General features: G+C 57.0%; 11 protein-coding genes across 11 annotated transcripts; 7 read left to right on the plus strand and 4 right to left on the minus strand.

Annotated features, from left to right (window-relative positions):
• Nucleotides 1-460: 460 nt before the first annotated feature.
• On the plus strand, nt 461-2,037 carry LTHEOB_10869 (Mucin-like protein; the record flags this gene model as incomplete). Its single annotated transcript, XM_035507561.1, has 2 exons — nt 461-516; nt 696-2,037. 2 exons carry the CDS (start codon nt 461-463, stop codon nt 2,035-2,037), a joined length of 1,398 nt encoding a protein of 465 aa, XP_035367003.1.
• A 1,130-nt stretch (nt 2,038-3,167) lies between these two features.
• On the plus strand, nt 3,168-5,099 carry LTHEOB_10870 (MFS transporter; the record flags this gene model as incomplete). The annotated part of the gene is made up of 3 exons (XM_035507563.1): nt 3,168-3,358; nt 3,413-3,950; nt 4,260-5,099. 3 exons carry the CDS (start codon nt 3,168-3,170, stop codon nt 5,097-5,099), a joined length of 1,569 nt encoding a protein of 522 aa, XP_035367004.1.
• Nucleotides 5,100-5,988: 889 nt separating this feature from the next.
• On the plus strand, nt 5,989-7,757 carry LTHEOB_10871 (Ntf2-like protein; the record flags this gene model as incomplete). Its single annotated transcript, XM_035507564.1, has 3 exons — nt 5,989-6,297; nt 6,357-7,082; nt 7,158-7,757. 3 exons carry the CDS (start codon nt 5,989-5,991, stop codon nt 7,755-7,757), a joined length of 1,635 nt encoding a protein of 544 aa, XP_035367005.1.
• Nucleotides 7,758-10,513: 2,756 nt separating this feature from the next.
• On the minus strand, nt 10,514-12,478 carry LTHEOB_10872 (Beta-glucosidase 5; the record flags this gene model as incomplete). Its single annotated transcript, XM_035507565.1, has 2 exons — nt 10,514-12,246; nt 12,298-12,478. The coding sequence occupies 2 exons, from the start codon at nt 12,476-12,478 to the stop codon at nt 10,514-10,516; spliced, it is 1,914 nt and encodes a 637-aa protein (XP_035367006.1).
• A 1,321-nt stretch (nt 12,479-13,799) lies between these two features.
• LTHEOB_10873 (Bud site selection protein 6) lies at nt 13,800-15,358 on the minus strand (the record flags this gene model as incomplete). The annotated part of the gene is made up of 2 exons (XM_035507566.1): nt 13,800-14,659; nt 14,722-15,358. 2 exons carry the CDS (start codon nt 15,356-15,358, stop codon nt 13,800-13,802), a joined length of 1,497 nt encoding a protein of 498 aa, XP_035367007.1.
• Nucleotides 15,359-15,861: 503 nt separating this feature from the next.
• LTHEOB_10874 (Zinc finger fyve domain-containing protein 19) lies at nt 15,862-16,588 on the plus strand (the record flags this gene model as incomplete). The annotated part of the gene is made up of 4 exons (XM_035507567.1): nt 15,862-16,260; nt 16,310-16,368; nt 16,424-16,488; nt 16,536-16,588. The coding sequence occupies 4 exons, from the start codon at nt 15,862-15,864 to the stop codon at nt 16,586-16,588; spliced, it is 576 nt and encodes a 191-aa protein (XP_035367008.1).
• Nucleotides 16,589-17,102: 514 nt separating this feature from the next.
• On the minus strand, nt 17,103-17,733 carry LTHEOB_10875 (Cytosine deaminase; the record flags this gene model as incomplete). The annotated part of the gene is made up of 4 exons (XM_035507568.1): nt 17,103-17,127; nt 17,193-17,458; nt 17,520-17,605; nt 17,658-17,733. The coding sequence occupies 4 exons, from the start codon at nt 17,731-17,733 to the stop codon at nt 17,103-17,105; spliced, it is 453 nt and encodes a 150-aa protein (XP_035367009.1).
• A 916-nt stretch (nt 17,734-18,649) lies between these two features.
• Nucleotides 18,650-20,031, plus strand: LTHEOB_10876 (Chaperone protein DNAj; the record flags this gene model as incomplete). Its single annotated transcript, XM_035507569.1, has 3 exons — nt 18,650-18,755; nt 18,817-19,638; nt 19,697-20,031. 3 exons carry the CDS (start codon nt 18,650-18,652, stop codon nt 20,029-20,031), a joined length of 1,263 nt encoding a protein of 420 aa, XP_035367010.1.
• A 997-nt stretch (nt 20,032-21,028) lies between these two features.
• LTHEOB_10877 (Gnat family) lies at nt 21,029-22,219 on the plus strand (the record flags this gene model as incomplete). The annotated part of the gene is made up of 1 exon (XM_035507570.1): nt 21,029-22,219. The coding sequence occupies one exon, from the start codon at nt 21,029-21,031 to the stop codon at nt 22,217-22,219; it is 1,191 nt and encodes a 396-aa protein (XP_035367011.1).
• A 614-nt stretch (nt 22,220-22,833) lies between these two features.
• Nucleotides 22,834-23,886, minus strand: LTHEOB_10878 (60s acidic ribosomal protein; the record flags this gene model as incomplete). The annotated part of the gene is made up of 3 exons (XM_035507571.1): nt 22,834-23,520; nt 23,580-23,742; nt 23,792-23,886. 3 exons carry the CDS (start codon nt 23,884-23,886, stop codon nt 22,834-22,836), a joined length of 945 nt encoding a protein of 314 aa, XP_035367012.1.
• Nucleotides 23,887-24,110: 224 nt separating this feature from the next.
• On the plus strand, nt 24,111-25,814 carry LTHEOB_10879 (tRNA methyltransferase; the record flags this gene model as incomplete). Its single annotated transcript, XM_035507572.1, has 5 exons — nt 24,111-24,269; nt 24,366-24,568; nt 24,622-25,330; nt 25,378-25,581; nt 25,635-25,814. 5 exons carry the CDS (start codon nt 24,111-24,113, stop codon nt 25,812-25,814), a joined length of 1,455 nt encoding a protein of 484 aa, XP_035367013.1.
• Between the last annotated feature and the right edge of the window lie 68 nt (nt 25,815-25,882).

Genomic DNA, 25,882 nt, shown 5'->3' on the forward strand with positions numbered 1-25,882 from the left:
CAGGGGCGCGCCGCCCAGCCCGGCCGGGATCTGTGCGCAGCCAACGAGCAGCTTGGACGACCGTGCTTGGCGCTGTGACACGCGCACTAAGGCGCGTGCGGTGGGCCCAGGGCCATACCGTCGACATCCCTGCCATTCGGGAGCATCAGGGCGTCTATTATTACGGCGCGGCGCTGCGACTAGCTGCTGCGAATGCGAGGCACAACGCCATCCACCTGCAAGGCGCGAAGCTACTATGGCTCCCGCCGCTGCGGTCCAACAATCTGCATCGATGTCAGCTCCAATCATGGCCCCTCCGCCCCCAAGGCCTGGACGAAGCAGGAATATAAGCCCTGCAGACGCTCTCCCCCGCGCACCAGTCTGCCCGCTCCCCCAGCACGCCCGCTCCCGTTCCTCTCGCAGCCGTTCACGGCCCGTCACCACCGAGGGTTCTTCCTCCAAGCCATTCCCTCCCTCCAGGATGCCTGCGCCGCTGCTCTCCGCCGCAGAGTACGAGGCCATGCCTGATGCCGTCCGGTCAGTCCTCCTGGAACGCTGTCTCAGCGCGCTTTGTCGTTGAAAAGGCGGTCAAACTTTCGTATGCGCTCGTGCTTGCCATGGCTTGAGGGTGTCGTCGTTGTTGCTTGCCGCATCCGCGCCACGTGCCTGATTGCGCCTTCCGCATCCCGTCGCGTTGCTGACACTGCCACTTCTAGGCGCAAATATTTCTCGTCTCTGGAGCGTTTAAGAATGGAGCACGCCGCGCACCCTGTTCCGGACGTCAACTCCATGCCCCGGCGTCCTCAGACCGCCCGTTCATCCCGCCGTAGCGCCAGCCAGTCCAGGTCGGAAAGCCGCGGCCGCCGCCGGCTGAGGAAAGCGCAAACTGCCAACGACATCACCGAAGCCGAGGCCCAATGGTTTCTTTCCCTTCCGGATAAGATCATCAAGTCCTGTTTGAGCCGCGAGGAGGCAATTCTGCTGGCCGGACGTTGCGAGACCTTCCTGCTGGACTCAGACAGCGCATCAGACCTTCCCAAGGATCACGAGGCCACCCCGCTTCCCATTGAAAAGAGGAGATCCAGGTCGTTCCAGGGAGACTCCGTAATCGACGCCTACGCCTCTTCGCAGGAAATCCAGGAACCGCCGGAAGACATGCCGTACCACCAGACACAGTCCCGCCCTAATACCGGCCACAGGCGAGCCTCTTTCCGCAGGACCATGTCCATCTCTAATACCATTGGAAGGCTGTCCACGTCTTCTGCCCCCCCTCTCCCTTCTCCTCTGTTTGGTCCTACCCCGCAGACCAACCAGCGGCCAAGAGCCGTCACTAACGACGTGGCATTCCGTTACGGTGGGGAAGTCGAGTCGGAGACCAAGTACTACCAGGATCCAGAAGCCCGCATGAAGCTCCGTCTCTATCTCGCCTCGCCCCACAAGTTCGATGAGGTGGTGGAGTACGGATTCCCGTCGGACAAGCAGCAGTCCAGTCCCGAGGGCTCTCCCGAGGGCTCGCCCGAGCCGTCGTCGCGCAGCATCCTCTTCGAGCGCCAAGCCAGCCGTGACCTTCACACATTCCTCCGGGATGACTCTGTTTCGTTTTTGGACTACAGCGACATCGGCGACGAGTCGGACAGGGAGAGCAGTCTGGCGGATCTCGACACTCCGGTCACGCCCGCTGATCCCGATGAGAGCTTCCGCACGGTGGCGCAGATCCCCAAATCCAACTACTCGTCACTGGATTCGAATGGCTTGCCAACCCTCCAAACCAGGGCCAAGAGGTCCCCGGACGTGTATCCACAGCCATTCCCGAGCAACCGAGAAATGACCCTCCGCATGACGCTCACGCGGCCGGATCTGCGTGCCGACGAAGGGATGCTGTACGGTTGGCAGCAGCACCAAGCGTCCAGGGAGGCGGATCCTTTGGCGCTCCAAGAGCTCCCGCCGGAGAGCGACGATACTACGGGCATGCATGGACCCTTTGCCGTCCAGATGAACAACAGACAGGGCAACCTGGTGAGGAAGTTCCTCCAGAAAGTCAAAAAGGGCAAGCAGTAGACTGCGGCCTATTCTTCCACGATTACGCTTCACTCTAACGTTCGTTTGACGACTGTACGATCTCTGGCTTTGTAGATTTGTTGTACTTTTAGCGGGCGTTTTCTGCAGCAGGTGGCTTGAGTTTCTACCGCATGGACAGAGTCATATCTCCGGATTATTCCCATCTTGCATTGGAGGCGCTTGTTGTTTTAGTTTGATTCGGTTGGCGGAGCTTTTGATTCTTCCGTTCGTTCAGCGATGGGTGTTTTACTAAGGGACCGACGGGCGGCGACTTCGATGCATTGGCCGATGAGCGCGTGATGGGCGATGTAGATTTCTTTCCCAATACCGATACACTGTAGGAGCGGCCAAGCTTCTCATTACTTGCTAGCCCTACCGAATCCGATCAGCTGGTGTGTGGGGGCTGTCAAGAGGCGATCGTCGCAACGTGGGATTCCCAAGGCGCTGACGTCGGGCAGTTGAGGCCCTGGAAATGGCCGATTGGGAACGACGCGCCCGTGGCTTTTTGACGCAGGCTATCGCGGTAGGCTGGCGCGTAAGCGCGGCCAATCACGGACGGCAGGCTCCGGGTCCGGCAGTGGAAGCGCGTATCATCATCACCAGGCACTAGCGCCGCCGCATGCACGAGAGCGTCTTGTGCAGCGGCGATAAGCGGGCCTGCAGCATCACACGATTCGCACGAAGCGCCCGCGGCCACACGAAAAGCTTTTCTTGCTGTGGGCCGGAGCAATGCGTGCTTCAATTCGGAGGGCTGCTCGCGTACGGATGGTCAAACAGAAGACCCCTGGCGTATTTCGAGGCACGCGATGCCGAATGTGCCACCGCAGGGACCACACCGGTAGCCGGGCACGCTGCTCTCCCTGCCGCTGCTCCATCACAGACCCGCCCCTCTCGCGCGATCCTCTCTCCAAGAACAACTCACACGCCTAGCATCGCGACTACAGCTATGTCTGCAGCGCCTGCCCGCCGCTCATTCTAACAACCATCAACACCACACTTGGTCTATCCGACCTTCCACAGTCTCTAGCCTTTCCACTTTCAACCCCGCGCTGGCCGCGATCCCAAGACGCTCTCTCAGCTTTACAATACGCCTTTCGCCGGCTTCGCGCCGCAGTACATAACTAATCACCATGTTCGGTTTCCACCGTCGCACCCGCTCCTTGATTCCCGTCAAGGACTTGGCCAGGTATGAGAAGGTCGCCGGTACCGAGGAGCAGGAGTTTCTGGCCGAGGAGGATGAGTTCGATTCGGAAACCACGGAACCCGCCGGCAGCAACCGTACCCAACTGACCTGGATCTACGTCGTCTTCCTCGCTGAAGCGTAAGGACTCTGTCGCGATCACGCCTAGGACGGCTGCTGACTGGATATGTGTAGCATCATGGCGTCCAGCCTGCAGCCCCAACTCAAGATGCTCGTCTCCAGTAACGAACAGTATTGCAGCACGCTCTCCGGCTCCTACCTCCGCAGCATCCTCGACTGCGCCTACGCCTTCGGCGCCTCCGCCGGCATCCTTTGGGGATACCTTGCCGATCGCGTGGGACGAAGGACCGTTGCGTTGGCAGGCCTGTACGGCATGTCGGTGTGCTGCCTGTCCATGGGCTTCGCTACTGACCTGATCGCGTGCACCATTCTCCGTTTTATTGCTGGTCTCGTCAGCTCCGCAATCGTCGTCAGTACGCTTACGATGCTCGGTGACGTTAGTCGGAGCCCAGAGGAGAGGACGAAGAATGTATCCAGGCTGCCGATTGTTGGCGTGTGCGGATCCGTCGGCCCATTGATCCAGGGCATGGTTGCCGGAAGTATTAACGCCCATGGCGCTATCTGGGAGAAATTCCCGATCCTTAGCAGCCAAATTGCGTGTGGCAGCTTGGTTCTTGTCATTGCCATTGCTGCCACCTTTGTTCTGAACGAGGTTTGTACTCCGATGGGCCTTGCTAAGCAGAGGGAGGGTTGATTTCCCGTGCGGACTTGCGGCATTCACCTACGTCGACACCCTCAAATTTGGTTGGTGCCAACCCTATTGCATCCTCAGCTGGGAGAACCAAGGAGCCGTACACGCGAAAGCGCTTGTACGGCTCCTCTGTATACCCACGAGGAACCATTCCCATTGCAGTAGCTTGGCATCGACCATGTGGTCGCCGTAGGTGGGTGTGCAAGCCCTATGGGATACGTCATGACCCTCACCCGCCCTCAATCTGATACGGTCGCTAACCTTTTTTAGACGCTTCCTCAGACCTCCAACTCTGCTGACGAGTCCGACATGGACTGCGAAAAGGCTGCTTTCCTAGGCCAAGCTCTTTCAGACGACGTTCCTTCGATCCACATTGTCGACTTCACGCGTCCCGAGCCGATCTCCATCGGCCAATTTCTCCAGGCACCGTCCCTTATTGTCCTCATGTGCTCCTTCTGCTTGCTCTCACTCCATGCATCTTCTTTCGACGTCGTCCTCCCCCATCTGGGCCACAGTAGCTCCAGGCATGGAGGCATGGGCATCCCTTGCGACTGGCTTGGCTTGATTCTGCTGGCAGTGCGCGCCATCGCAGGGGCCATCATCCTCCGTGCCATGCCCAAGATCATTGAAAAATTTGGTCTTCTGCGACCCTTCCGCTCCTGCGCCCTCTTTTTCCCGGCCCTTTACATCATCACTCCTCTGCTGGCTTTCCTCACCATGTGCTCGACCCCGGTCACAGCAATCATTTCTAGTGCAGCCATTATGATCAAGCATCTTCTTGCCGGGGGCGCGCAGGTTTTGGTGATCCTGCTCATGCTCAACGTCGCGCCCGATGCCTTCTCGGCCGGAACAGTCATCGGTCTCATGCAGGCTGCCTCTCTGTTCAAGGCGCTCGCGGTCGCGGTCAGCGGCGCAAGCTTCTACCTCAGCACCGACTTCAGCGTGGCAACGACAAACTATGCGCTTTGGACCAGTCTTGCCGTGTTTGGAGCGGCGGGTTCTGGGCTGGCGTGGTTTGTCCGCGAGCGGCCGAGCGTCGAGAGAGACTTTCCGGCGGAGGTGCTTTGCTGGGAAACGTGCTTCGATGCAGAGGGAGAGCAGCAGGTGTAACGGGATATTAATAGAGGGTTCGGTTGGGAAAATGGAGGCATTCCTGCTGCTCTGCCCTTTGGAAGCACGCATTCTTCAAACAGGGCTACGACGCGCGACGATGGGGAGGGGACTTTTCATTGCTTTCCAGTCATTCCTTTGCAGTTGGTGTTTACCGGCGTCACCTTGTTTCCGCTTAGCTCGTTTGTTATACCTACTCTCCTTAATTATGCGCGAATTGTAGAGCCGTCGTTCCTTCAGATGAAGCCGAAGACTGCCGTGAGGATGTAAATGACTGCGCCGGTCGCTCGCCGATGGTGCCCAATGCGGAAAATGGTGTGTTTGATGTCCACACCACGTCCTCCAAGACGATCCGTGCTGGGCGCGAACTGGGCGCACCTCCGACGCGTATCTGCGGCGCGGGCGCGTCAGCAGGCATCTAGACCTGCGCTGGAAGAGGGCGGAAGAGAACAATGTGGACGTGGTACAGTAGGTAGCGTGCGGAGCAGGAAGAAGACGCTGCAGGACCCCTTGCACAGGGCCGCACCTGGCACACACCTGGCGACGCGCTAGGCTGGAGCGGACCAACGGGCTCAAAACAGCAGGCCACAACAGAGCAGAAGGCCACTGGCAAGCAATTGCAGGGCTGTCTTGTGTTTCAGCGCGCGTCCTGCGGCGCCCCTGCCGGCGCGCGCTGACTCAGGCATTCAGCCCAATATCTTGCCGCGGCCTGCCAGCCAGAGCGCCTTCCAGTCTCGCCTTCCCTCTGTGTATTTTTTTTGGCCCACCACGCTCCCTCCATCCGCCAATTGCGTCCCCACTTCGCCTCTGCACCGATCCGCAGCACGCATCGATCGCCGTCCCCGGAATCGCCCTGCACTCGGTCCGTCACATTCCCCCGCGCTGCACCATGGCTCTCAGCGCCGCATACCAGTCCTTTTTGAGCGCCCCCGCAAGCTCGCAGCTGGCTCCGGGCGCCTCCATCAACTACGTTCCCACGACTACCTCTGTCGCCGAGCCCACTGCCATCCTCAAACACCTGTCCGCTCAAGGCAAGCTCTTGAAGAAGAAAGGCGAGAAGGTCCTCAGCACCATTGAGAGCGGCAATAGCCTCTGCGTCGATGTCGAGACTACCCTGGAGTTCGTCAACGGCGGTGGCGCCTATCTGCCGGGCCTGGATGACAACTTTCTCTCGGACCGCACCGTTACGTTTCCTACGGTAAGGCGCAACATGTGCTGATGGTCTGTCCGCCATGGCTGACGGCTCTCTGCGCCTAGATCCATATTGTCCAATTCGACGACCAGCAGAAGATTGCCTCCATCCGCATGCACTGGGACCAGGCCTCGCTGCTCCGCCAGGTCGAGGTCATTGGCTCCCGCGCGCGCAACTGGCCCATCCGCGATGCCAAGGACCAGATCCGCCTGATCAACGCTTGCGCCGCCGGCGCTCCCGCTGCTTCCGCCGCTTCCTCCCGCCGCAACACTTCCGCAGGCACCAGTGAGGAGGGGAGCAGGCCCCAGACCAGCAGAAGCAACACCAGTGCTACCACCGACCCTCACGCGAGCTTGTCTCTATTCGCGCCCCGCGAAGAGGAAGACGAGCCGCAGACGCCTGATGGGCCCAAGGTAGAGCGCGTGAGGGCGGCCAAGCCTCTGTCGCGCGGCCTGCATGAGATTATCTCCCCCGAGCACCAGGCGCCTGAGCGCAGCGCGTCTCCTGCTAAGGCGGGCGCTTCCAAGCATTATCACCCAATCAGGGTCTTCGACAAAGAGGAAGAGGCGGAGAAGGGCCCGGCTCAGCATAGCATCAAGACTAATTCCAAGAAGTATGAGCACTTTGAGTTTGGCACGGGCGAGGATGCCCCCCAGATCGAGCAAAGACCGACCTCTAGGTCCAAGAAGCACACGTCGCAGTGGGGATTCGAGGACTTCGCTACTCCTGAGGTTACGCGCACCAAGATCCTACCGCAGCACACCAAATCATTCAGTTGGAGCGACGACGAGGTACGTGCTTTTGCCCCGGGCTAGCGAAGCCCCCCCGGATTCTGAGCAAGAGCTAATATGTGCATGAATTTATAGGACGCCGAAGAATCTCCGGTCAAGCGTCCTGTCGTTCACCAACCGCGCAAGGATGCGAAGACCCACTTCGAATTTGATGACGAAGCTACTCCTGCAGCACAGAGGACCAAGAACGTTGGCGGCAAAGGCACCAAGCACAGCAAGGGTTCAGTTCTCTACAAGGATCCTATCTTCGACGAGGACGAAGAGCCCGGCAAGAATGGCCCACTCAACGACGTTAGCAAGCACGTCAACAACGAGAAGCGCTCCAAGGTGTTCGGCAGTTCTTTCGATATCACTGATGACAGCCCCAAGCCGTCCCATGATACCAAGGCAGGCGACGAAAACACAAACGGCGGCGCGCTGCCTGAGACGAAGAAGAAGGTTCTGAAGGGCCTAGACTCTAACTGGGAACTTGCCGAGCCGTCGCCCGCCAAGGAGCGTGGCATCAACATCGGCGGTGATGGTATGGGTGGCAAGAAGGGCAGCAGACGCGACTGGCTCTTCGGAGATGATGATGACGCCGAGCCGGAAGCCGAGACGACCACCATCACAGGCAGGAGGATCACCTCTAAGAGGGACCCTAACAAGACTTCGGGGAAGTCCTTCTGGGACTTCTAGGTTTCCAATGAAGGGTTTCTCCGCTGGTTGAATTATGGTAACGGTTCTTAATTTAATATTCACGAACTTCACGAGCTCAGGACGAATACGCGGTAGAGACGCCAAGCTCTTCGTCTTCAAGCAACGGCCACCTTTTTCTCCACTTGGATCTTCTTATTTTCCTTGGCCACCATTGCGGATCGAATCACAAATTGGGTTTCCCTTCTCGACAAACTGACAAAGTCGACCCACGGTCCCTTTCTTTTCTTCCTTCTTCCTGTTCTTTTAGGATGGAAGTTTCACAATTGTTGGTATAGATGGGTTGGCTTAGTGGGTGGGTGATACTGCATTCAGAGGAGCTAAAGGAGGATACCATGCGCGTGGAGGACATTACGGCGATTAGTGAGCACACGGGTGTTGCGAGACACCATGTGCCTGAAGGAAAGAGGGAGAGCGTGTTTGTTGGGCCTGCCTGCTTGGGTCGTGTGTGTCTTGGGTAAATTGCCGGGCAAAAGAATAAAGCACAACGCAACAGAAGGCCACACAGTTTGGATTGTATCATCTTATTTGTAGGATATCATTCTATTCAATGCTTTTTTCTTCTTTCTGCTGGAGAGCTATGCGAATGTGCATGTGTGGGCGTGATACTGTCTTGACAATACACAGACCATTCAGGTCTCCCACGGTCAAGAGACGACCGATGTTTTCAATGTTAGGTAGATGAATAGCTGAGAAAGCGAGTCAGGGACAGGTCAAAAAAGACAGCGCTGAAATACAATATAACGACTAAGTCGAATTATGTTCTCAGCGAGGAGCTGATATGGATACAAGGACCGATAGATTCCTTTCACGGTGAAGATAAAGGCCTCCTTTAATTACGCTTCACAGAGGACACTACACTTTCTTCCATAGACAGTTTAGACGAATAACTTGGGCGTAAATACAAGTTTAAAATGTGCACAGATACGTCTTTGTATTCCTTTGTCACCTGCTATAGAAGAGACGATGGGTGGGTAGTGGGGCCGCCCAATTTTTAGCACAGATTATGGAGCCACTAAGATCGGACCAATTTAAAATTAAAAAAAAAAACGTACAACAGCCGGGATTCCCCAATGGTCACCCACTTGAGTACTAATCGGCCGGTTCGCAGCTTAAGTACGGCTGAGCGGACGGGAAGCCCTGCATTCTGCGACCTATGGTCGTACGTGGTGGTGAGGGTTGGGGGGTAAATTTATATATTTGAGTTTCAAGCGGATTGAATGTAGTTGCTTGATAGTGGTGGTTTGATGATTCGTAAAAGAAAAAGAACACTACTATAGCAAGAGAGACCGTATAATATTAAAACATTCAAGTATTTACGAATAGAATAAGTGTAGAACATGTTTAAACACGTTCTACCGCTCGGGACTTCATATTCAACACTTACCCCAGACTCATTCGCTTAATTCGTCAATCACTGTCAAAATACCCCATGTTTACCTCAGGCGGTAAAGAGCGCTTCGAGCCCTGACCTTGCATCGTCTCCATGACATGTTGATCTCCTGCCATGGGGGGAAGGGTAAAACATCGGCCCCTAAGTTCGACATGATCTAAGACCGCTGCAGCAGGTACAGCTCGAGAACCATGAAAAAGAGTGACGCATTGGATTTGGGTTCAGGCATGTATTGAGATTTTGGCGGAATATGATTTATCAGTCAGCACTGGGCGCAGTGTAGCGTCACAACTGTTCATTTAGACCGATTCTCTTTTTTTTTCTTATCTGAATGTTGCTGATCTTCTAGGTGTTTTCTCTTATTTATTCTGTGAGCATAAACTAAAACTAAGAAAAGTGGTAGTGGACGAATCAGTGATATATTTCAGCACAACCCCTCAGAGGATCGTGATCCACATAGAAATCACATTTCTACCCCTCCTCCTCCTCCTCTTTGCAACGATTCTCATGGCTCAAGTGAAGGGTCATACTGAGGAACTTAGAGCATTCATCCTTCATCTCAGCGCTAACCCCCTCTCCCTCTACCAGGATTGCTAAAGGACGGGGTCATTAGGGCGAAAGAAGAAAAAGAACGAGAAGAAACAAAGTCTTGCTGCATCGGTAGTCTTGAATCAAAAGCACTGGCTCCACCAGTCCCTCATGTTCTAGATGCCCAAGCCAAGGCGACCTAAACTTTGTAAAGGGGAAGCGAGATGAGAGCTCGTCCGCTTACCTTGGCTCTCGTGTATGCCCACGAATCGCCGAGGAACTTGGGGGCGAAGGAAGCGAGGTCGTGGTTTCTGATAGCGTCGGTGCGTTTATGCTTTCTCGCTTCCGTTTTTCATGCGGAGGGGAAGAGTGGAGAAGAAATTGGGGAAGTGTTTGCAAGCAGATGAGGATGAAACATACACGCACGCGAAGGGATGTGCATGCGGGATTCCCTCCTCTGGGCGTCATGCAAGCCATGCACGGCAGAGCAATATAGGGACGAGTAAAAGGCGATCCTTTTCGTTTCATTCTTCCTCTAAGGCAGTGTGCAATGCAATAAATATTATACACTAGAAGGGTAAACGAACATATTCTTTTCACTCAGCGCAGCACGACGATAAGATGATTAACAACCACCTATATTTCAACAATCAACACTACTATTTCAAAACAGCTCTTTCTCCAATCCTCCCCTTGTTACACAACACTAGTAAGGCACACGAAGACGCTCCATCATGATAAAGGAGAATTTGATATCAAGAGAACTATAAGACAACAAGGAGATTTCCTTCAGACTAGACAAAGATCAACAACCCGTTTAGAGGTTGAGGTCAAGGTCGACGTCAATGCCGTCCGAGCCGATGTCGACGGACAGGGACAGACCGCCGATCGTGAGGGTGCCGGAAATGAGCTCGAACTGGCTGGCGCAGCCGAAGTACTGCTCGACGCCGAACTGGCCGGCGCTCTTCCAGCCGTCGTCACCGTACGAGAAGATGACGGAGTTGGTACCGGCCTTCTCGATGATGGACTTGATGGCGGTGGCCTGCTCGTCGCCGGAGGCGGAAGCGGCACCGTTGGCGCTACCCTGGTGGGGCCAGCCGGACTCGAGGTTCAGGACGTCAGGAATGTTGGGGCAAGCCTTCTTGGCGAGCTCCATCTGGGAGACGACGAAGTCACCGGCCTTGTCGGCAGTGCACTCGGAGTTGAAGTAGGGCTGGACGTTGACACCAATGACATCAATGACATCGCACAGAGCAGAGAAGTCAGAGCCCTGGAGGATGTTGAGGGTCTCAGTGGTGGTGATCTTGGTGAGGGACAGGCCGGCGCTGGTGATCTTGGACTTGAAGCTGCTGATGAAGCTGGCGAGCTCGGAGGCAGTGCAGTAGCCGTTGAAGACAGCCTCGTTACCAACGACAACGAGGTCAACAAGGCTCCACTTGCCGGAAGTACCCCACTCGATGATGTCGGTGACCTGCTCAGAGACGTCGGAGCCGCTGAGGCCAGTCTCCTTGACGAAGATACCAATGATCATGCGCAGACCAACCTCCTCGCAAGCATCACCAACGGTCTTGAGGCCGTCGCAGTCGGTGGCGTAGAGACGGATGGTGGTGAAACCCTTGCTCTTGATGTCCTTCAGGTCCGAAAGCACGCCGGACGCGTCGCGGCAGCTGCCGTCGGAGCTGTAGGGGGTGTAGGTCATGGCCCACTGGTTGCCGTTGTGAGTGAAGCCGCCAGCGCCCTTGACCGGGGTGGAAGAGGCCGGGGTGGAGGAAGCAGCCGGGGTGGAAGCCGAAGGGGTGCCAACAGCGCCAGCGGGAGTGCTGGAGGCCGGGGCCGGGGTGCTGGAGGGGTTGCCAACAACGCCATCAACGACGCTGGTGGGGGTAGCAGTGGCAGGGGAGCTGCCGCTGGGAGCACCGCCGAGAGGAGTGGCAGCGGGGCAGACGTAGACATCGTTGGTCTTGGTGATGGTGACGGTCTGCTCAGGAGCCGTGTAGGTGCCAGGCGTGTAGGTGGCGGGGGTGGGGAAGTGAGTCACGGTGCCCTCGGGAACGCTGGTGGTGTAGGGAGGAACGATGGTGTACTCGCCGCCGGCCGGGCAAGTGTAGGTGGTGGTCCTGATGACGCTGGTGGTCGTGGACTCGGCCGTCTCGACGGTGGCGTACGGGCAGGTGATGGTGGTCGCGGTGACGACCGAAGTGATCACACCACCGTAGGTGTTGACACCAGGGGTCAGGCTGGTGGTGGTAGCACCGCAGACAGTGGTGGTGTCGTGGACGGTGATGGTGGTAGCCGGGATGGTGTACGTGCCAGGGGTGGCGTACGTGGTCACGACAGGCGTGGGAGCCGGAACCTCAGGCGTAGCAGGCTTGCTGGGGCTGGCGGCGGGAGTGCTGCCGGGAACACCATCGACGTGGGAGCTGGAGGGGGAGCCAGCGGGAGCCGAGGGGGTGCCAGCCGGGCTCGAAGGAGAGCCAGCAGGGGCCGAGGGAACACCAGCCGGGCTCGAGGGAGAAGCCACGGGGATGGAGGTCTCGGGAGTGGGCTGGACTGGAGTGATATGTCAGAAGGGCAGTCAAGTGTTGGCCGAGTTGGACTCACTGGTGGCCGGGCCGGTGATGGTGGTCACGTAGGTGGTGCAGCCGCAGATCTCGCCATCATCGTTGCGGAGCTCGAGGGCGTTGCGGCGGTTGTGGAAGGCCTGGTGGCGGTCGTGGACACCATTGGCAGCAGCGTTGCCGAGCAGGGCCGTGGCAGCCACGGCGAGAAGAGCAGACTTCATGTTGGCTACTAGTGTATGCAACAAGAAAGATTAAAGATTAGAGGGAGCGGACCGCTGAAAGAGTGAAGCGGAAGTAACGAGCAGAGGAAAAGAGCGACTGGGGCAAATGCCTTGCACTGTCGTGAGAGCGAGATGCCGTGGTGAGGGCTGGGATGGACGGTGGGCAGCCCGCCTTTTGATGGACGCAGCCGGCAGCCAGGGGCGGCGTTGAGATTGTGCCTGGGCGATCGCACGATGGCGCAGCCGACTGCATGAGGCAATTGAGAGGCCATGGCCCGCCCAAGCGGGCGTGGTGCGTTCTGGGGATCCGGAGCCTGGCTATTTTCAGCCATGGTGGTGCCGAAGGCTGCAATCTCCCCTGGCGCACTGGCCGCCGCTAAGCAGGCCCCAGTGCGGGCAACCGGCGCCCACCGCAGGGCTCCCCCAGCCAGCGGCGCCGCCCAAGTCTTGTCTTGACGGCTGTTTGCGCGGGGGAGCTAGCGGCCGCGACTTTGTCGCTCCTGGCGCTCCGCCCTCACCCGGCCGGCCGCCTGCGCGCGCGCGGCATTGCACTGCTCGCGCTTCCGATCAGCACCGCGAAATGAGGTGGTCGTATCCTTGGTTGCCAAGCAAAACCATGGGCCAAGCGCTCCAGTATTGTTCCACTTGTCCCTGCTCCACACCGGCGCCGCGACCAGTCCCCGTGCGGACTGGCCCTATGACGATCGACGCCGCTTCGCCAGCGCATTGGGGGGACGCTGCTGGGGGGCCAGAGATGAGGAGTGCTTCTCGTGTCTCCCTCGTGCGGCCGCTGCACGCGCGCGTCCGGATTTGCGATGCTTGTTCGTTGCGGCGGGTGACCATGTCGGCGCCTTGTCTCGATAGGGCTGACGGCGGCATGCTCAGGGTGTTTTGACGCAGGGTTCCGCCCGAACAACGTCACCGCCGGCGGCTCCGTGCTGCGACCCCTCGGCCACACCGCGCCAGAAGCCCGGCAACCGTCTTCCAGAATATCACCGCAGCCCGAGTCCCGTCCACCGCTGCCGTGTCGTGTTCGTGAAATGCGCGCTTTGTCCGTCGCTAGCAATACGGGCTTGTGCCGAGCATCGAGGGGCTGCATTGCCAGGCCGGGCGCAGCAGTCAATAATCAAGCCACCAGGCACTTCATGCAGCCACGCCTGCTTTGCCATCAAGCCTTTACATTGCACTCCTCCGCTGCTACCACTTATCGCCCTTATCATCCTGCCTAGCCCAGTGTTTCGACCGTTGGCCGCCTTGAAGAGATCATGGTCAGACTCCGCACGATTGCCATGGCTGATTGCTGATCGTGATCCGCCTTATCCTACTTGGCTTCGTCGCTCCTGCTCTTCAGCTTGGTCCATCCCCGCGTCTTGCTCTGCCCTTCGTCGGTGCCCATCGCCACGAGCTTCGTACCGCTGTCCATCTCACCCACTCCCTGAGCACCCTCCTCGTCCATCTCCCACTCTTTCTCGTCAAGCACCTCCCATTCGGCCCCCTGCATTTCCGCCTGCAGGTAACTCTTCACCCGGTCGACGACCTTCATGGCCGTCTGGAACCTCCACCCCTTCATGTAGCTCGTGCCCTCCGCACTGCCGAGGAACCCCTTCGACATGCCGTGCGAAAAATAGCCCATGACCACGTCCGGCACGCTCGACGAGCGAGCCGAGGCGCCACTCTTGGCTTCGGCTTTGCGCGCGGCCTCCTGCTCTAGTGCACTCAGCGTGGCCTGAGCGTCGTCGACTAGGAGCTTGTACATGTTCTTCCCCATCGGGCAAATTTCCTCCCACTCGCTGAACGCGTTGACTTGGCCCTGCGACCGGCAGAGCCACGCAATGTCCCAAGATAGGAACGTAACGCCCTCGACGAACAGGGCGTATGTCGTCGGATCATCGTTTGCTAGCGTGGGTAATTTGCGGTCAATGTAGAGAGGTCTCGGGCGCGGACGAGGCTTCTGGTTCTCGAGAGTACGAGACGCTGTGGGACTATTGCTTAAAGAGGAGATCGGGGTAGTCCCCGGAAACGGCACGTCCTTATGCGTGTACGAGGACGAAGGGGAGAAGATCGTCGGGAGAGGGTAATCCTTGTGCGGCAGAGTAATTTCAGCCGGAAGTCGGACAGCAAGGTAGTTGGCGACGCGAACAACGAGGCCAGCCAGGAGCGTCAGGGACGTGGTGACCTGAGCTGGGGAAGCAGCTTTATCGGTGTTAACTTTGCTCTTGGTCTGGGGTATAACGGGCACGTACAGTTCAGGTCGCGCAGATCATATATCCGCACACCCCCAATGTAGTATTCAAGCTTCGTCTGGCCGTCTTTGGAACGGCGTCTCCGCTGCTTCAGACCAGCCACGTCGGCGGCATGTTTGCAGTGCCACACCTTGCTACGGATGTCCTCACGCTGTCCTATATCGTCGGCATGCTTGACCGTTCCGATGACCTCTTTGACCACGCCCAGGTCCTTGGCGCGACGCTTGTCAACGTTATAGGAGGCTGACTCGAGATCTGAATGACGTTGGGCGATAGCAGCCTTGCGGGCGGCGATTTCACGCCGCGTTTCTTCAATCTGGCGCTTGAGGAGGTCGGTCTGCTCTGTAATGAGACGCATGCGCTCTCGGTGCTCCTCCTTCGCGGCATGGTCCCGCTCGACAGCCATTCTCTTGGAGCTTTCGTGAGTATCAACCAAAGTCTCACCGAGCGACACGGCCTGTCCGGCCCGGTCCTCGGTGCCGTTGACTACAGCTTCCACATGCTGGGCAAATTTCTCCCTCTCTAAGAGCGTCGCCGCTTGTTCGATCCGGTACGGGTAGAGCGCGGCACGGGCGCATGTCGGGCAGTGGACGCGGGCCCTCGCGGTCAGCTCGTTGCCGCAGATGTCGCAGTCCATATTGTTGAGGCGAGAGTATTTCGGTTGGTGAGGAGTGAAGGTTGGGCAGGCAATATTCAAGGCACCGAGCACGTCTCAGTAATTACGAAAGTTGGAGGGCGTGGACCGTGGTACATTGTGAGCTCTGCTGGATGAAGGCGACCAGGCGGCTACTTGTCCATAGACGGTTTGTTGCTGTCCGCGCTGGCGTTCGCTGCGCTGGCTGGCCGGGAAAGCGTGCGTGCACTCTGGAAGTGCGAGACAGGTGCGGTCAGTATGAGTGGCCGCAGGTAGAAGTATGTAGAAGGCGGGCTTCACTGTGGTGGCTTGTGACGCAGCCATCGGGCAGACCCCTGCAGCCGCCGCCTTGGCGCGAAAATGCCCGCACACGGATGCGCCTCGCGCACGTTCCGTCCACAACTCACCAGCCACACCTTGTGCTCACGCTCTGTGACCAGCGCCGCAAACCGCGGTCACGAGTGTGCCTGCCACTTCCTCCCCCATACAGCGGTAACCGTCCAGCTATGAGTGCCCCACCATCATCGCCACTGCCAGAGAACCAGCCTGGCAGCGCGACGCAGAGCGAGCCAAGTCCGACGCGGAAACGCTCTCATTCGGAAATGGTGGCAGGACAACAGGGTGCTCGACGCGCCTCGCCCGTGGAAATCTCTTCAACTCACTCAAGTTCTGATGACACGGAAGAAGACTCTACCAAAGTGACATCAACCCCTTCACGCAAGAATGGCACTCGCGCGGAAGGACAGCGCGAAACACGAGTCCAAATTGATGACGATGAGCTGGATCCAGAGCAGCCTCTAGAAGAATTCGACTGGGAAGAGCTGGAGAAGAGGTACCACGAAGCAATAGGTCAGAGGAACAAAGAAGATCAGCAGCTGTACGATGATTTTCAGCGGCTTATGACAGTAATTTGGCCTTCTTCCCGATGACACCGCCCATGGCTGACTTCTCAAGTTCTTTGAGCTCTGGATTGGTACTACTCCACGTCACGAAACCGACCGGGGCTTCATCCGGTCAGTGTCTTGTCGCATAGTTTCGGAGATACCTTGACGTGCTAACACGACGTAGACTGCGGACGCGCATGGCTCACGTCCAGAACTCGGAAAACGAATTGGAGAAGAAAAGGGAGCACTGTGAGTGTCCCTAACACGCCTCTGAGACGATGCTGACGATCAAGTAGACACAAAAGTCGTTCAAGCATTTGAAAGTGCGCTTCGCCTTCTCGAGGGATGAATGAAAATGAATGATGACGGGTGAGATTGACTTGTGGCGCATTTGCAGCTGTCATCGACTCAATCGAGAACCTCGAAGATCAGAAGCATATCCACTCGCCCGGCACACATACGCATACTGAGGAAGCTAGTAACTGTGGCCTGTTACGTCGCTTCTGTACAGTTGCTTCAGTCGCATACTTCGCTCAGGGCACTACCACTCACCCACGACGTCATGGCAGTCATCATCCATCTCGCTGCTCGATTCTATAGCGTCGTTCCCAACCAGCCCACCAGGAATATTGCATCTCACTTATGTGGGTAGTTGATTCTTATCTGGACGGATTTGTGCAGTCCTAAACCTCACACCTACGTTCGGTGGTTTGCTTCAACTGTCTACGTAAGAAGAATGCGTTCTTAGCGAGACACGGAGGGCCCAACCCGCTATGGAAGTGTAATTTTAGGCCGTTGCGATTGGTTCTTGTCCGCACCACTGCAATGTCAATTGCTCATGTGGCTTGGCTTGATCCAAACTCTTACTGTTCCCCAATATCTTCGTTCCTGTTGAGTTTTACATCAGTAAAATGTCTGAAAAATGCTCAAATCACATTGCAACAGGCTCTTACCAATCACCCGGTCTCTCGGCGATGAACTTCTTCATCAAAGCCTCGCACTCGGCACTCTTGACGTTGATGACCTCAATACCCTTGGACCTGAGGTAGTCTTCACCACCGAGAAAGGTGTTGTTTTCGCCCAAAACAACGCGCTTCACTTTGTACAGGATGCAGGCACCAGTGCACATGTCGCAAGGCGAAAGAGTTGTGTACATGGTCGAACCCTCGTAGGCTGAGGCTGGAAGTCTGCCTGCATTCTCGAGCGCCGAGATCTCACCCTGCATCCTTGTTACTCCTCCAGATCATGGACAGGTCTGCTCCCGCCACCCCATGACTTACGTGAAGCGTGGCGCTGCCCTTTTGAATCCTCATGTTGTGGCCGCGGCCCAGGATCTTGCCGTCCTTGGACACGATGCAAGCGCCGACTAAGCACCAATTAATAATGTAAAGTAGCAGCCAGCCGAGCGAGGCTCATACTTGGAATGCCGCCTTCTTCATAGCCCTTCTTGGCCTCTTCAAGGGCGGCGACAAAGCCGGGATCACTGTCAGACATGACGCAGGTGAGAGCAAGCTAGGCGAAGATGGGAAATGTCGCGGATGCGAGATGGACGACGAGGCTGAAAAAAGACGGCAGGCGAAAAGGCAGCGGCAGCGAATGAAATTTGTAGGTGTGTCCACAGACGCGTTACATAGTACATATGACAGCGGCCAATCGTGATAACGTCGGGCCTTCGGCCGCGCAGCGCGACGGCGTTCGACCCGGTGGAAGTTTGGGCCGGGGTTTTGCAGCAGCAGCGGTGGCGGCAGGGCTGAAGAATGTGCACAGGCGGGGCGGACGACCCAGGTGCCAGGCTGAGGCTTGCCGTCTGGCGCTGCTTGCGTGCCCTGCATTATTTGCGAGGGCGGTTGGGCGGATCTGGGCAGATGCGGCTCGGCAGGATGCTGACCGCCTGCCGTATGCGGGCAGCGTTCGATGGAACTCCAGCGAACTAGGTGGAAGGCGTGGAATTATCTAGGCTTCGCCCGCGTACCCAACGACCCTTGCCCGTGAATTTTAGAAGTCGCCGCGACTGCGTCTCCGTCCCTCTGCTCGCTATTCCTGCTTTTCGCTCTCACGCCCGGAGCCCGCTCCAATACCTGCTACGCGCTGCTATCGCTGAGGTACGTTCGTGCTGCTCCTCCACCGCCTGCTTACCCACGCCCCCCAGCCTTGCGCCTGCGGCTTCCGTGGTACGGACTTAAATCTTGCGCGCCGTGCCACTCTGGACCGCGTCCACTTCCCGACACCAGCCTCACCTCCACGCACTGCTGCCTATAAAGGACGAAGAGCTCACCAGCCCGCCGACAGAGTTTTGCGCGCATCCTGTTGACGATCCCCGCGAACAGACACCTTTTGTCAATCTTGCACGACCGACCCGGCTGATTCCCTCAACCCACGCGATTCGACAACCTCCGCTTCCACAGCCACCATGGTGAGAGAAACGAAGTTCTACGACATCCTTGGGGTGTCGCCAGATGCCACCGAGGCACAGCTCAAGTCTGCCTACAAGAAGGGCGCCCTGAAGTATCACCCTGGTAGGTTTTCGCGCCCACCATTCTCTCCGCTCGCGACCTCGGCTTTCTGACCCCGTACCAGATAAGAACGCACACAACCCCGACGCCGCCGAGAAGTTCAAAGAGCTGTCGCACGCATACGAAGTTCTCTCAGACTCGCAGAAGCGTCAACTCTACGACCAGTTTGGTGAGGAGGGCTTGGAGAATGGCGGCGGTGCTGGCGGCGGCATGGCCGCGGAAGACCTCTTCGCACAGTTCTTCGGTGGCGGCGGCGGCTTTGGCGGCATGTTCGGTGGCGGCATGAGAGAGTCTGGCCCCAAGAAGGCTCGCACCATCTCTCACGTCCACAAGGTCTCGCTCGAGGACATCTACCGCGGCAAGGTTTCGAAGCTCGCGCTGCAGAAGTCCGTCATCTGCCCCAAGTGCGATGGCCGTGGAGGCAAGGAAGGTGCTGTCAAGAAGTGCACGGGCTGCGATGGCCGTGGTATGAAGATGATGATGCGCCAGATGGGTCCCATGATCCAGCGCTTCCAGACCGTCTGCCCTGACTGCCAGGGAGAAGGAGAGATCATCCGCGACAAGGACCGCTGCAAGCAGTGTAACGGGAAGAAGACCGTCATCGAGCGTAAGGTCCTCCACGTCCACGTCGACAGGGGTGTCAAGAGCGGCACCAGGATCGAATTCCGTGGTGAGGGTGACCAGCTTCCCGACTGCGAGCCTGGCGATGTTGTCTTCGAGATTGAGCAGAAGCCCCACCCCCGCTTCCAGAGGAAGGAGGACGACCTCTTCTACCAAGCCGAGATCGACCTCGTCACCGCGCTTGCCGGCGGCGTGCTTCACATCGAGCATCTCGACGAAAGGTGGCTGTCCGTCGAGATTACACCTGGCGAGGTAATCGCACCTGGTAAGACGCCCCCGCAACCCCTAGCACCACCCGCACGACATTTCTGACAATGCAACAGGTGCCGTCAAGGTTATCCGCGGTCAGGGCATGCCCTCATACAGACATCACGACTTCGGCAACCTCTACATCCAGTTTGATGTCAAGTTCCCGGAGAAGATTGGCCCGGAGGAAGGCGTGCTCTCCGAGGAAGACAAGGCTGCACTTGAGCGCATCTTGGGCCCTCGCAAGATTGAGACGGCCCAGCCTCCGGCCGACGCGATGGTTGAGGACTTCCCGCTCGAGAACATCGACCCGACTAGAGAACACGCCAGGGCGCGCGGCGGTGCCTCGATGGAGGATGATGACGACGACATGCACCCCGGCGCCGAGCGCGTCCAGTGCGCATCTCAGTAATCGACGACACGATTCGAAGACGAAAAATCCGGGTTTATAAGGCTACGAATGATCAACGAACCACAATGATATCAGTTGCATATGGTGATGAGGAAGGGTTTCAAAGAAAGCATGTGGACGGTCGGGGCGCAAAAAGCTGATTAGTTGGGAAGTGCGGGGCTCTATCGAGGCATTCTCGAGCCTGGCACGTTCAACCGCATGCCGTCTGGACTGATGTCTCCAGGGAGCATTCTGCATTTCCTTAATTCATGATGGCTTTTCCTTATTTCTTCTCCCCTTAGGGAAACGGAGTCTGCCTGGTGTTGTGGTTGTTGTTGTAGTAGATCGAGCGACCCATGTCCTTTTCTGCATTCTTTCGCGTGTCTTCTTTCTGTTTTATTCTCTTGGCAGACTCAACCAGGTAGACAGGATGGGGGGTTTTTCCGGGGTTTTCATTTTCGAGAGGCTTTGGGTAGTGGCACCTCGCTTCCACCCGGCTTTTCGTGGCGTTCTGCGGTAGTTCAAATGACAAGCATATCGGCGTTCATGTGCACTGCTTCTGTTTACAGCGACGTTTCTGGAGTGACTTGCTTGAAATGCCTCTGACAACTTTGTCTTAAAGTTGACAGCGTTTGTTAACGATGCTTTTCTGGGTCACAACCCCACTTCTGCGAATGCGATCCGCAGGATTGAGTCACTCATCGCCCTCCCTCCACCACCGAAAATCGACATTTTAGAACATCTTCCACGCCGAGCGCCTCTCAAAGAGGAAGGTGGTTGCCGTTGGTATCGCACGCCTCCGGTCCGTTTCCGCGTCTGTCGAACGACATGCCTGCAGTAAGCCGGTGGCGCACATGACAAGTAGAATTACGTGTAAAATCTCTAACGCTAGTTTTCCTCGTCCTCCTTTTTACTGTCGATTTGACTCATCGTCACCACGTCGTTGAGATCACGTCTATCCAGAAAGAATAATAGCAGAGCCACGAGCTCCACATCAAAGCAAGAGCAAGGAAAAATCATGGTTGGTCCAATCGCTGAAGCAAACAGCGCCAGCCTGGGTAACTCTCTCTTTTGGGTCCACGACCATACCGAGAGCCCAGAGACCACATTGCTTCCGTACCTGCATCACAGCCTACCGTACGCGCTGCCGCTCTACCGGCGCGTTCAATTCGGCCATCGTAGCCAACACACTCGCATCCTTGCCACTGTCCCCGCGCATGATTCTTCTCCTTCCTCTACCACCATTCCCACCACCGGAGGTCAGAAACAGGAAGAGCAAGGAAAACAGGAGCAATGCTTCGCAGCAATCTACATCGACCGTTCCCGGCGCCCGGAAACCGAAAGCTGGGTCTACGTCTCCTGGGACCATCCATCCCACACCAACAACATCTCCACCTGCACCTGCGCCCGCCACCTCTTCTCCGTCCTCTCACACATCGCCGATAACACCAACGTCAGCACGCCGTCTGCGGTCCCTTACCCGCCTCTCACCCCTGCTGAGGAAGCCGACATCTGGGCCGCCGTCACCGCGAACGATGCGGACGAGACGGCTGCAAAGTACCACACGCACACCAGCGCCTCCGCCGCCAAGTACCTCGAGAATCTGCACACGCCCTCGATGCTCAAGGTGGGTACGATGCACGCGGCAGGCGTCGCGTGGGCGCGGGGATTGGGCATGCTGGACCGGGATGGTGTGGGCAGCGGGTTCGCATATAGGAAATACGTTTTTCAACCGCGAGAAAGTTTGCATGAGGATGAGAAGGTTATGGGGGAGGGCGGGTGGCAAGGGCTGAGCTGGGGTCAATTGAGGGAGGAGGATTTGGCCATCGTGAGGAGCAGGTCGGCGATTCCGAGGACAAATCGCACGTTGAGGACGTTGCCTTCCGTGGCGGTTTTTGCTACCACGGAGGGGTACAAAAGGCCAGTGGCGTGGGCGTTTTTGGCCGTCGACGGGAGTTTGTCTTCGTTACATGTTGAGCCGGAATACAGAGGCAAGGGATTGGCAAAGGCGATGGGCCGGAAGATCTTCCGAGAGGGGTGGGCTGCGTTCGGTGAAGATTTAAATGGGTTGGCGCATGCGGATGTGGCGTTGGAAAATATCGAGAGCAATGGCGTTTGCAAGAGTTTGGGTGGCATTGATCAGGATTGGCAGGTGTACTGGGTGAGAATAGATCTAGATAGAGTGCAGGAAGTCGTCGCAGCCTCGTGATTGAATGGCAATCACTTATCAAATATATCAAGTCACACAGAGGAAAATCAAGGGACTTGAGCATTGTCTTCTTCATTTGTGGTCAGAAAATTTATGAATTTGATAAATCTGACTTGGCAGAATTGGTGGGTGGGCTTGGGCTTGCGTGGCTTCAAGTCAAAACGGGATGTTCACGGGATGTTGTACTGCAATTCTAGACCCTTGAGCAAAATCAAAATTCTGGGGGATCACTTGGGCACAAGGAATGTGTATCGGATCTGCGGATCTTTCTGTCAGCTGAAGTTCTAAGAAAGATGCGACATGATAACAAAATTGAGTGATGGTGTCATTAAAAAATTAGAGTGTTTGGTTGTTGCGTTTTTGATCGTCATGGTGATCAGGGTTAAAAATTTATAATCATCCAAGCAGGCGGTTTGAAAAGAGAATCGTGCTTACCTTGTACTCCAAAACACAAAAGGCTAATGAGCATTTTCAGCATCACGTCGCCTGAAGTGTTTCATTGTCCAATGTCTCCATTTTAGTTTGCTATTTGAACGATCACCTCACTGAGGCGAGCATTCTTCGCAACATCCGACATTTTGTGCTGAAGCGTTTGTTCGTTGCGTTTGAATAACTTAGTCGAACAGACCGAAGCCCATGTCCTCGTCCTCGGACTCCTCGGGCTCCTCCTTCTTCTCCTCGGCAGCGGCGGCAGGAGCGGCGGCGCCACCAGCAGCGGCGGCGGCAGGAGCGGCCGAAGCGTACTTGTCGGGGTTGGCAATGCGGTCCTTGAGCTCCTCGATGGCCTCCCAGGAGTAGTCGGTCTCAATGGCAACAGCCAGGACCTTCTTGTAGGCGTTGACAACAGAGTGCATGACCGAAGGAAGGGTGGGGTAGTTGAGGGCCAGAGAGATCGAGGCAATGGTGGTGATGGCCGAGGAGAAGGTGGCGAGGAGCTGCGACTCCTCGATGTCAAGGACAGAGGCGTCGAAGGTCTGGCCGTTGTCGTAGATCTGGGAGACAACCATACCGTAGGTGAAGGGGGAGATGTTGAGCATGTTCAGGAGGGTGGCCTCGGAAGGACCGACCTTGTTACCAGCCTCAACGAGCTTCAGGTCCGCAGTAATTTCAATGGTACCACGGGCAATCTTGGTAGGAACACCGAGGGCCTGGAAGAAAGAGGTCTTGCCGGGTTCCATACCAGTGTTACCGGCCGGGACGAAGACGTCAGCCGGGGCGACGGCACCAGCACGGGCAGGAGCAGCGACACGGTTGCTGAGAATCTGGTCACGGATCGACTTCAGGTCACCGTTGGTGAAGATCTATCGTCTGTCAGCCATTGCTGCAATCGCCCGGTATCCACAGCAATTGAACCACGTACGAAACCAACGTTGCCCTTGACGTGGGGCAGGAGACGCTCGTACTCGGGGTTCTCGGCGATGAAGCCCCTCAGAGCACGGCGGACCATGGTGTTCTTGCCCATCAGGACGACGGCAACGCCGCGGAGAGCAGCACGGATCTCGTGCATCTGCTGGGAGGAGACACTGGAGGCGCATTAGATGCAGAAGACCAGGGCGGAGGCGGGAGACGCACTTGTCGACGCCGACAATGAAGATGGACTTGTACTCCTCGAGAAGGGCCTTGAGCTTATCGAAGTAAGCGGCCTTGTTCTGAGACTTGCCCCCCATAGCTTCGGTGAGGTATAGGATATTTCAGGCGAAGTCAAAAGCGTCTGATCGGTGGGTGGGCGGCGTTCGTCGGAACGTTGTTGTTGAAGTCGCAGCACCGGCGCAAGAAAGTTGAAATGATGTCGTGCCCGCGTGTGGCCTCGCTTGCGCGCTAGCGCCGATCGCCCATTTTTTGGCAGCGCCAAGACCAGACTCACCACCCAAAACTCGATCTCGCTGCCACTATGAAGCACCCTTACCAATGCCTTGTCGCTCTCGAGCGCGTGGGCTCGCAGGAGGTCAGGCTGCTGCTAGCCGCGAGTGCACATAATCTGCTGAGCATCGACCTCACTGCCGGCGAAATCCGAAGCATATGGTCTGCTGCGGCGCCCAGTAATGCTCCCGTAAGTGTGCTTCCAAGCATCTTTCGAGCCGACTTTGCATGTTAAAAGCCTGCAGCTACCATCTTTATCCATAAGCATCGGCTAATTTTGCGCCAGCCGGACAGCAGCCAGCCGGAGACAGCAGAAGGGCCGCCTGAAAAGAAAAGAAAGGTCTTAGATGACTCGGCTCAGCGCCCCAGGATTATCAAGCTTGTGGCTTCTAGAGATGGCCAGCACATTGTCGCCGTAACTGGCGAGGACAAGTGTGTGCGCGTCTTTTCATTGGATCCAAGCGGGGCATTGAAGCAGCTGAGTGAAAGGTAGAACGTCACTTCACCCGGTTCGTATTCCCTTTATTGAAGTCAGTTTGCAGGTCCATGCCAAAGCGGCCATGCGCGGTTGTCATAAATCAGGATGGCCAGACGATCCTCTGCGCGGATAAGTTCGGAGACGTCTACGCCCTACCGCTCCACCACACTGCAGAGGACGAGCAAGCTTTCGTCGCCAAAGCGGAGCAGACACCGAAGGCCTTTGTTCCGTCGGCCACTAATTTGACTGTGCACACAGCTAGAAACCGGAAGGCTCTGGAAGCACAGCTGAAGCAGCAGGACACTCAGGCAAAATCGAAGGAGCCCCTGCGATTCAAACACGAGCTACTTCTTGGCCATGTGTCGATGCTGACAGATCTGCTGTTCGTCACTCTGGATGCCGAGGACTTGGAGGCCGAACCGAAGACCTCCGTGTCGGGGCCTCGCAGCTACATCTTGACCGCGGACCGCGATGAACACATTCGAATTTCTCGAGGCCAACCCCAGAGCCACATCATCGAAGGCTTCTGCCTTGGCCACAAAGAGTTCATTAGCAAGATGTGTTTAGCAACGCCACAAGTTCTTGTGTCTGGTGGCGGCGATGATCATTTGTTCGTCTGGGACTGGCTGAAAGGCAAATTGCTAAGAAAGATCTCACTCCGAGACATCTTATCGTCTGTTCCCGACGCAGGGGAATTCGCCGGCGAGAAAAGGCGTGAGCTCAATATTGCAGTGTCCGGCCTCTGGGGAGTCCCGCAGGCGGCGAGGGAGAAGGTAGGACGGCGTCCTTGCAATTCACGTATGGTTGCTAATCGGAACAGAGGGCAATCTTGGTGGCACTGGAGGGCGTGCCGGCGCTGATTTCCATCAACGTGGAAGCGCTGCAAGGCGCCGAGAAGGTTCAGGCGACGGCCACGGCCATCTCTGGCAATGTCTTGGACGTGGCGGCGGGTTCGGACGGGTTGATCATTTCCGTAGACAACATTCACGTGCCAGGGTCAACGACCAACAAGCGCTCTGAGCAGGTAAGGCCACAGTTCGCACAGCCGGGAGTGAGGATGCAGCTAACAAGTCGCAGGAAGCAGAGGAGGCGGCGCGGCTGCTGTGGGCGGACAGCGCGGCTGCGATGTCGGGGAACGAACAGCTGGGGCGGGCGAATCAGCTGGACACAGCGGAGACAAGCAACAGTGCCGGTCTGGGCGAGTTGTTGTACGGGATCGCGAATCTGCGCAAGCGTGGAGGGGGTGGTGACGAGTGATTATCGTGATAAGGGAGGCTGGAACGGGTTATCTAAGACTGAACAGGGGCACGGGCAGTGACGTTGAG

The sequence above is a fragment of the Lasiodiplodia theobromae genome (genome assembly GCF_012971845.1).
Source record: "Lasiodiplodia theobromae strain AM2As chromosome Unknown scaffold_42, whole genome shotgun sequence".
In the NCBI taxonomy this organism is placed as follows: domain Eukaryota; kingdom Fungi; phylum Ascomycota; class Dothideomycetes; order Botryosphaeriales; family Botryosphaeriaceae; genus Lasiodiplodia; species Lasiodiplodia theobromae.